At 47.6% G+C, this 10,123-nt stretch overlaps 1 protein-coding gene across 2 annotated transcripts in view; it reads left to right on the top strand.

The window, feature by feature from the left end:
* Nucleotides 1–626: 626 nt before the first annotated feature.
* The window catches only part of FBXL17 (F-box and leucine rich repeat protein 17), a 423,447-nt gene continuing 413,950 nt past the window's right edge, over nt 627–10,123 (top strand). For both annotated transcript variants that reach the window (XM_084778112.1, XM_084778113.1), the window contains exon 1: nt 627–1,939. In XM_084778112.1, the coding sequence (XP_084634238.1) occupies nt 944–1,939 (996 nt within the window). In that variant the 5' untranslated portion in view covers nt 627–943. The remainder of the gene's footprint in view (nt 1,940–10,123) is intronic.

Here is a 10,123-nt window from a genome sequence, read left to right as displayed (position 1 = left end):
GAAGCCTGGAATGTTGGATTCCTCCCCGGGTTTGAGAGACTACCTTCCAGTGTGTGTAGGCACTAAGGTACTTGCTTCCATCTTGCAATTGTGCACGAAGGCAGCAGTATGCAACAGGTACCCAGACAAATGAGTGCTATCAGTGTTGTAGCATAACTAACTGGTCCTTACGGGGCTGTCGCCCATCACCCAAGGGCGTCGAATCTGTCATTCCTTCCGGCCTCTCCTGCAGAACTGGGTCTTGGTTTCCCAACTGGCCCCAGGGCCAGGGCTGAAGGTGGGGTGGGAAGTGAGGGGGGAAGGAGCCAAGCCGCGCCTGGCCAATGGCAGCTCTTGAACTTACACCTCCAGATGTCAGGCAGGGCTGTGGAAACGGATGTCACACTGCTGGCTCGGAAGCGTCTCCGCCCTTCTCTGGAGAGGGGCGTGCGCCCCGAGGCTTCCCGGCAACCTCGGCGCGCGTCCCCGAGGCTTCTCCCCGCTGAGCTCGCCCCGGGTGAGCCTCCGCGCGCCCCCGCGGGCCGGCTCCGCCCCCTCCCGGAGCGGGCGGCGCGCTCCTGCAGCGGCGGCGGCGGCAGCGAGTCGTGTCGCGGGCGCGCGCGCCGCCGGCCGAGCCGCAGTTAAAATGGTCCGAGCGGGGCCGGCGTCGCCCCCGCCGCGGCGCTGACTGCCGGAACCGGCCGTCCCTAGCCGGCACACTCGCTCGCTCGCTCCCTCGCATCCCCACAGCTCGCGCCCCTCGTTCTCCCGGCTCCCGGGGCAAAGCATGTAGCCCGCGTCGGGCACCCGTGGCGGCCAGCAGCTGACGCCCGCCCCCGCCGTCGCGTGTGCCCGGTGCGCAGCGCGGGCGACCCAGCCAGCGGCCTGCCCCGCCGCCCGCCGGAGCCCGCCCCTCGGGCCTCCCTCCCGCCCCGTCCCGGTCGCCCTCCGCGGGGCCTTCTATATGGGCCACCTTCTCTCGAAGGAGCCGCGTAACCGCCCGAGCCAGAAGAGGCCTCGCTGCTGCAGCTGGTGCCGCCGCCGGCGCCCGCTCCTCAGGCTGCCCCGCCGGACTCCGGCCAAGGCGTCCCCGCAGCCCGCGGCGCCCCGGAGCCGGGACTGCTTCTTCCGTGGGCCCTGCATGCTCTGCTTCATCGTGCACAGCCCCGGCGCGCCCGCCCCCGCCGGCCTAGAGGAGGAGTCGCCGCTCTCGCCGTCGCCGCCGCCGCCGCGGGACGGGGCCTACGCCGCCGTCTCCTCGCAGCTCCTGGCGCGGCGCTACGCGGCCCTGGCCGCCGAGGACTGCGCCGCCGCCGCCCGCCGCTTCCTGCTGTCCTCGGCCGCCGCTGCCGCCGCCGCCGCCGCGGCCACCGCGTCAGCCTCGTCGCCCGCGTCCTGCTGCAAGGAGCTGGGGCTGGCCGCGGCCGCCGCCTGGGAGCAGCAGGGCCGGAGCCTCTTCCTGGCCAGCGTGGGGCCGGTGAGCTTCCTGGGACCGCCGGCCGCCGTGCAGCTCTTCCGGGGGCCGCAGGCCGAGTCCCCCGCGGTCCTCGAGATGGTTTGCAAGCGGAAGGGGGCCGGGGTCCCCGCCTGCACCCCCTGCAAGCAGCCCCGCTGCGGCGGCGGCGGGGGCTGCGGCGGGGGCGGCGGCGGCGGGGGAGGGCCCGCGGGGGGAGGTGCCTCGCCGCCGCGGCCGCCCGACGCTGGCTGCTGCCAGGCCCCGGAGCAGCCCCCGCCGCCGCTCTGCCCCGCGCCCGCCTCTCCCGGCTCCGAGTGCGCCCCCATCGAGGCCGCCGGGGATGCAGTCCGAGCTGGGGGCACCGCCCCCTCGTCCCCCCAGCAGCAGTCTGAAAGTGGCGACGCGGACTGTCAGCAGCCCCCCGAAAACCCCTGCGACTGTCACAGGGAGCCGCCCCCCGAAATCCCTGACATCAACCAACTGCCGCCGTCCATCCTGCTTAAGGTGGGTCTGGGCGAGAGGCGCAAGGGATGCTCGCTCCCCCCCTCCTCCCCAACCCGGCCCCCGCCTGCGAGCCTCTCTCTCTCCTCCCCCTGTTTGCGGAGGAGGGGGGGGGGGTTCCCTGACAGCCGGGGGACGCCGGAAGGGGAGACTGAGAAGCGAGTGGGGCCTGAGCTTTCAGCCTGGTTTTGAAGTAGAAAAACTTGGAGGCTGCTGAATGCCATGTAGTAGCTTAGGTCTGTTATCTACAACTCGGGGCTCATAGAGTGCATTAGCAACCTCTCCTCCCCCCCTCCCCCCCAATGGAGAAACTGTGGAATATACACGCATTCTGGAGCAATTCGTATATAGTGTGTAACGACTTTATGTGCCGGTGTTTGAAAGTTTTTAAGTTTGATAGCTGCTAGTTAGTGGCAATAACTTCTATTAAGCATTTACTGTGACCAGTCACTGTGTCCGGGATATATATATATATATATATATATATATATATATATATATATATACACATACATATATATATACACACACACATACGATATTTCTGCAGTTGTTGCTGTGAGATAAGTCCTGTTAATACTTATTGCATGCAAAAAGAAGCTGACTTGTCAGTGTTTTGGGACAGATGACTTACATTGGTGAGCCTGGAAGAGGAGTTTTTTCTCTTGTGAGCTAACAGTCTAGATGGGCTTCGAGTAGTTGAATGATTTGTTCAAGGTCACAGCGGCAAACTAAAGGGCAAAATTGGGTCTTGAAGGAAAGTGTTTTGCCCAGCTTGACTTGAAACAACAAAACAAGCCCAAGCACCGTGTTGTGTATGTTGTTTTTCCTCCCCACATCTTCACCTTTATGTACAAACATTGATTACCACAAGGCAGAAGTCTTTTTTTCTTTTTTTCTTCTCCCTTGTGGTTGGGTGAATGAAGAAGAGTTGAAGTGCCTGGTGGGAACTTTGTGTCACTCTGAATTACCAAGTGAGAGTTCCAGTTTTGCCAGTGCTAAGGACAAAGTTTGTGATAGAATTTGTATTGTTATTCTTTTCCCCTTTGTTTTCTTTCTGTTAGCACATCTCTTTCTGGAGATAATAAGTATGACCTTGGTTTTTCAGTATGATGTTTAAATAAGCCTAGCCAGAAATAACCTTCAGGAGAATTTGGCTACTTTTATTGTTACTGAGGTAACTGTCAAGAACTACAGTTGTTACTTTCCATCAGTACCTTATTTGATTAGACTTTTTATATTTATGCCTCTGCTAGGCTCTGTTTCACTGTGACATTGGTGTTCTTGTGAACAGTACAGCGAAAGAGCGGGCAAGTTTTCCACTTCATTGCATCCTATTGCAATGGTTTAATTATTCAGGTGTATTTTTTGGAGGAGTACTTACTGGGTGTGTTCATGGGGTGCGTTTTAGTGCAGAGGGAACCTTCTCAAGTCCTTTAAGTCTCTGGATGAACTGGATAAATAAAGTATCAAACTTTGGGTCTAGAAGTTTCATTGCTGTCTTCTTATTTGATTAGAGTGTAGAAACAAAGTGAGACAAGCTGGAGACTTTTCTCATTTTACCTAAGCCCTTATATCATGAAGAAAAGAACATCATTATCTTCTTTGATTTACTGAGCAGTCACTGTGTAGCTCAGGCTGTCCTCCAAAGTCTTGGCTCTTCTTGCTTCAGCATCTTGAGTGTTGGGATGACAGGTGCACACAATAAAGGAAACACTGAAGGGTTAAGGGTAAATTACCTTCTCTCTCTCTCTCTCTCTCTCTCTCTCTCTCTCTCTCTCTCTGTGTGTGTTTGTCAAGAATTGTTGAAAACTTGGTCCAAGAGACATTGAGGACTTGCTTGCTGTGTTGGAGTATCTGGGCATGGGGTACAGATTCCTATTCTTTGTGCTAAAAGCGTGAATAGAGACTCTCAGTCGGCGTCTCTGGTCGCAGTGGTCTTCCATGTGAAGGGAGTCGGACTAGGGTGAAGTGGAGGGTTTCTCAGTGGAGAACTTCTGAAGCAGTGGGTTGGAGAATACAGTTACCTTGCTCATTGCTCTGGGTTCTCCCCCAAGTACCCCGTGGTAGTTCCGAATTACTGAATAAGTAAGCGACTGATCAGGTGGAGATTCTGGGAAGTGTGAGCCTCGGTAAGAGAGGGTTCTGTTCAACCTGAAGTCTAAGTCATGTTAGGGCTGTAGGACGATGGAAGCGGTCTGTCTCTGGTAAGGACGGTGGGTGTTTGGCTTGGGGAAGAAACTTAGGATGCTATGACATCTCTTCTCCCGTTACCTAGAGGCACAGACTCATCACCCACATTGAAAATACTCCTAATGTAACCTCCAGGCTGATGGGAGGTGGCTGTGTTGCTGCTGCTCCTGCTTCTCTTGCTCTTCCTCCCCCTCTGTAAACCCTTAAAAAGAAATGGAAGGTGGGGAAAGAGTTTAGGAAGGAAGTCCAACTTAAAGGAAGTTTTTAAAATTTTTATTTTATTTTATTTTATTTTTTTGGGAAAAGCCAATATACTTAATCCAGTTTCTTTAAAGTAGTGCAAAGACACCATGCTTCTTCAGGGGGGATTCTGGCTCAGTATAAATGAGGCTGATCTCTTGTTTACTTAATGTAATGCTAAGTGCTCTTCTCCTTGAAGTGTCTTACATTGCCAACAAAGAGTTTGCTTTGCTTCAGACCTATCCTGCCGTTTCATCTCCAGAGGTAGAATAACCACGGTTAGCAATTGAAATTATTTTCCTCTGTCTGTACCTTGCAGTATGTTAGCCATTAGTTGTACGCACTTAACATTTGTAACGGTTAAATAAAACTTAAAACTCAGCTTTTCAGTTAGAAGAGCCAGATTTCAGAAATCCCTAGTCACTTGTCCTTGGTGCCTGCTCTTCTGGACGGTGCTGTATAGGACATTTCCATCATGGCAGAAGGGGCTGTGCATACTGACACCTCCTCCCTCCTCTGTGCCCATGGCATCAAAGTGTCCACATGCTCTAAGTTTTGTGGCTAATGTGGTTTTGGAAGTCTTTTTCCCCCGATGTAGCATATAGTTTCCTTCATCTAAAAAATACTGCTTAGTATCCCATAGCGTTATATTGCCTTCTATTAAGAGGTGTTTCCAGTTTTATTTTTGCTACTAGACCAGTGTATACAGATGTTTATACACATGTAATAATTTCCAGGATAGGTATCAAGGAAGTGGAATTTTGGGTTGAAGAATGTATGTTTGGCAGTTGAGGAGCCTTTGGTAGCAGTTAGTACTGTTCTAAAATGCAGCAACTTCTATCTTGAAATAGTAAGCATTCCTTGATGTTGTAATTATGTAACTTAACAGAAAATAATGGTTGAGACTGTCTAGTCACTCCTGCCCCCTAATGCAGACAGAAATAGAGAAGAAGCGTTAGTGAGGGGCAGACCCTGGGCTGGATCCCAGGTGTAGACATCTTGTGAATATACTGTTGTAAGGACTTGACTACTCTCTCAGGGAGTATATGAAAGTTATTTCTGGGTGGGGGTAAGATGCTTGCTTACTCCAGACAACTTGTAAACCATTGCATCAGAGGCTGGTTTATGATTGGTGTGGGGCGCTGGTAGGTCTTCACAGGACATTGGAGGAGCAGGGAATGGCTCCTCAGCTCTGGGAATAGCGTTTTTTTTTGAAGTAACTAAACCTGTTATGTGAGGTTTTTGGCTACTGGATTGATTTGGATCAAATAAACTAGCCTCAGATTTTGCTATTTGTTGCCTATACAACCTTAAGCAATTCTGAAATCACAACTATTTTTAATAGGATGGAAACATTGTGCAACAGCTTTCCTCACATATTTTCTGTTTGCATGAATGGGTTACCTTGAGATAGAGATGTCACGTGCTTTATGTTTAGATTGCTATCTTGCCCTGGGTTAGCAAGGCTGCTGCTTTCCAAAAGGGAGTGAGCGGGAGAGCTTGTCTGTCAAAACCATTACGAGGCTTCACTACAGTCCTTTCCCTCTGACATGTGGGTAGATAGGAAATCCTTAGTTTGGTAGATTTATGACAAACGGGCTGCTTTAGTGAAAAAGGCAGTTTCATGAGAGAACTTTGCTTTGGTGGAAAGCCTGGAAGGCTTTAGGAAGGCAGGTTTGCATATTTCCTTTCTGAAGTGTGCTCAATGGTGTTAAGTTAGGCTACCAAAAAGGGTGGTTTGTTTACTTAAGAATTCTGTCATTTGTGTTTTCTAGCGAAAGCTGTTATAGTGGTCTTCAGAAGTCTTTGTGGAGCCTTCCAGCTTCAGGTTATGTCAAACATGGGAGAGGAAGGATGATTAAGAAACACTTCAGATTAGCATAATAGATTCTAAAGAAGTTGCTCAACTTTCCCAGATCTCCTCCTTCATGTGTATCACCCACCTGACAAATTCTTTTTCACATTGATAAGCATAATTAACCTACATCCATGTGGATTTAGCTAGTGATGTGTGGATCAAAACTGCCATTTACTTTTACGAGAGAGAAAACAAGAAGTACTGGTCGGCCTTGTTTCAGCTAGGTGCTGCCTGGTGCTTTGAGCATGCAGAGAAAGGTAGTCTTATGGTAGAAGAGTTCTCTCTCTCTCTCTCTCTCTCTCTCTCTCTCTCTCTCTCACACACACACACACACACACACACACACACGTGTGCATGCATGCACATATTCATGTAGACACTCATACATACACAAATACTTCTGTGATTGTGCACAGTTTTGTGCATATGTACACACATTGTGCACGTACACACATGCTCTTATATAAGACTACACAAAATATGCATGTGCACATATATACTCTTACGTGCATATACGTACAACAAACGCACACACAAATAAATGAAACGTGAAAACAAAATATCCAGCTTTTTAAAAAGTTACACAAATGACTTAGTCTCCCTAAATCTGTATTTTTTCATCTATAAAGTAAAGAGGATGAGTATAAAAATACCCACATGGCTTGGAGCCATGAGAGGGACTATGGCTGCATGACAAGTTTAGTGAATCTTTCCAAAGACATCAAAACTGTCCCAACTATTTGGCTCTAGAATTAAATAAAAGACAGATACCTTGATGAATTTATTCTTAGGAAACACTTGTTTAAAAAGTCAAGTATGAATAGTGGAATTCTGTGGCATCTAGGATGGTGCTCCTGGTGTGACCTCCCCAGAGATCTAACTCAGTTTGGGACAATAAGTAAAAGCCCCATTGCCAACTAAAAGCAGGGGACTTGGTAGGGGAAATAAAGGGAAACACATAGCGCTGGCCTGAAGATGAGGTGCCAACTGGGAGGTGTGGGAAAGGTAGACCATGGAAGGGAGGGAAGCAGGCAGGGGTAATCTCTCCACACGTCCTGGTTCAGTGTGAAACGTGTATGTGTGTGTGTGGGGGGGCAGGGGGGGGGAGGAGGGTTGGGCTGACAGGAAGGAATGTTCAAGGTAGATTGAAGAATTGGTTAAGCTAATTATCCCAGTAATTGTAGCACTTGGGGGCAGAGGCCAGAGGATCACAGATTGGAGGCCAACATGATCAAGACCCTATCTCAAATACAAAACAAAAGACGACACTGGCTGAGCCTTGTATATCCCCTTTGTAGTCCATACTCAGGTTAAGGAGCAGGCGAGAGTTCAGGACAAACTTTCCAGGACACTGAAACCACTGTTCAGACACAGCAGTTTCCCAGGAAGCAGAGCTCAAGGACACGGAGGACACCAGTGGCACAGACGCTAGCACTGTAGTGAACAGAGATTCCAGAAAGGATAAGCAAGTTAAAAATAAAAAGGCCCAGAAGAGTCAGATTCTGTAATTGTTACCCTGTAACCTGAAATATCTCATTTGAAACAATTTTGAGATCTGTAGAAAGTATAAAGAGTGTGAGTCACTCTGAGAAGGAAAGCAGTTAGGAGAAACAGACTCTAAGTGACTCCAAAAGGATTATTGTAAACAGTGAGTAAAATAAAATGATGTAAATAAGTAAAAGAGTGAAAGGAAATGTTCAGATAACTGGAAGGGAATATTGGCATATTGACTCAACAGGTAGGAAATCTTAATAATGAAAGAGATGTTATAAAAACTTACTTTTTTGATGCTACTATAAATAGAAATTGTTTAGAATACTTACTACTATTGAAAGTATTTGCTTATTTTCTGAAAACTCATTTTTGTTTATTTTTATGATTCATTGTATATAACATCGTGGCAACTGTGATTAGAGAACTTTTTAAAAAGCATCTGTTTTATTTATGTGTCTGTGTGTGTGCACCTGCAGGTGCCTGTGCAGGTTAGCAAAAGGAAGCTGGGAACTGAGCCCCTGGTCCTCTGGAAGAGCAGCAGCTGTGTGTTTTATCCCCTTCTACCAAAGATAGCTTTGCTTCTTTTTCTTGACTCTTTCGGCCTGGCCAAAAGCTCCAGTGGGATGTTATAAAGGCCATGATAATATGCATCCTTGCCTTGCTCCTGATCTCTGGGGAAAAATATCTATGACTCTAGTGGACTTCTGTTTATAGGTGGGGGAGTGGTGTGGAGTTCATTTTTTAAGTTGAAAATGTACTCTCATTTCTAGATTGTAGAATGTTTTAGTCAAGAAATGGTATGATATGGGTAAATGTCTTTTCTTGTATCACTTAGGACAAATATTTTTTTTTAAACTTTGGTCTTACTGGTCTGGTGTGTTACATGGTTTTTATGTTGGTTTGTTTATGTTTTTGTTTCTTCACAGTTGGCCCATTCTTACTCTCTTTAGAATAAATCTCATTTGTCCATGGTCTACATGATCTTTTTACTATGTTGCTGGGTTTAGTTTTTATTTATTTATTTATTTTATGTGTGTGGGTGGTTTTTTCTGTATGCATGTCTATACCACATGCATACTGGAACTCTCTGAGGCCCTGGCAATGGAGTTGTATGTGCATGGTTATGAGCTGCCAGGTAGGTGTTGGGAATTGAACCTAGGTCCACCAGAAGAACACCAGCTCTTAACTGTTGAGCTACTTCTCTGGAACCCTAGCTTGTTAATTAAAAAATTCTTTCACCCACATTCTTGATGGGCTTTATACATTTTCCTGAAAATTTTGTTTTGTTTTTGGTTTGGCTTTAATAACACAGTAATGCTGGCCTCATAGAATGAGTTAGAAAGTATTCTGTTATTCCAAAATTAATACAAGAATTTAAGATGGGTGTGTGTTAGTCTACTTTTCGGTGTAGTGTCTCTGAAGTCTTCAGTTATGTCTGTGAAGTCCTGTGGTATCAGCAGGCAGCAGGTGTCACAGAACCTGCAAAGCAAGCAGTAGGCTCTAAGTGGTTAAATTCCTATGTCTGACTACTGTGAAGACAGTTTTATTTGTAACAAGTTTGAGGTCATCCTCAGTGGTTTTGGAGCTAAGTAGGAAGTGACAATGCAGAGGCGCTTTTGTCTGTAGCTCTGTCCTGATCTTGTCTGTCCATATGTATGATGCCATTTTCATTTCAGTTGTGGTGTAATTCAGTCCCAGAGTTTCCTTCTTTTTCTGTAATTTCTACTTGGTAGTAACATTCTTGTTTGATGAGACATCTCTGTTTTGTTAACTTTAGTTCTTTATTTTCTGCTCTCTCTGGGCTGAGAATTGAACCCTGGACTTTGCACCTACTAGGCCAGTGTTCTACCACTGAGGCCAAGCTCTCCTTCAGTTCTCTGTTGGTGGTTTCCTCAAGCTCTTTGGATGGACCTTAACTGTTGATTCACTGTGTTTGTCTAGGAAGTCCACTGTCCTAGGCTGCTTCATGTGCAGTTTCAAAGAGCTTTTCCTTGTCAGTGGGCCTTCTTGTCCTCTCATTTATACATAGGCATTTTATCAGAGCATGTTTGAGTGTGTGTTACATTTAAACTCAGCAGTGTGAGTACTCCAGGATGGCAGTTCTGAGAATTAAATTTTCTCTCTTTAGGATACATTGTTGCTTGTCAGTTTTGTGATTGACAATTCTAGTTCTCCAGGTCACTGGTTCTTGAGGTCACTGCTCCATGTTGTGTGTAGCCCCGAGGCCTCTGCTTAGGTGAGTCACTCAGTAGTTCTGTGACAGAGATTGCCTTAATGCTGAAATGTGGCTGCCCTTATTTTCCTTGGCTAATATGAACCACTTACTAGTTTATAGAATCTTAAAGGAATTGATGTTGACAGTCTTGTCAGTTTCTGTGAGGTAATAGACCTTTGGATTGAAC

This window comes from Acomys minous (genome assembly GCF_964271855.1).
Source record: "Acomys minous genome assembly, chromosome: 4".
In the NCBI taxonomy this organism is placed as follows: Eukaryota; Metazoa; Chordata; class Mammalia; order Rodentia; family Muridae; genus Acomys; species Acomys minous.
Note: the sequence above shows the minus strand (reverse complement) of the source record. Positions and strands in the feature narration are given on the sequence as shown.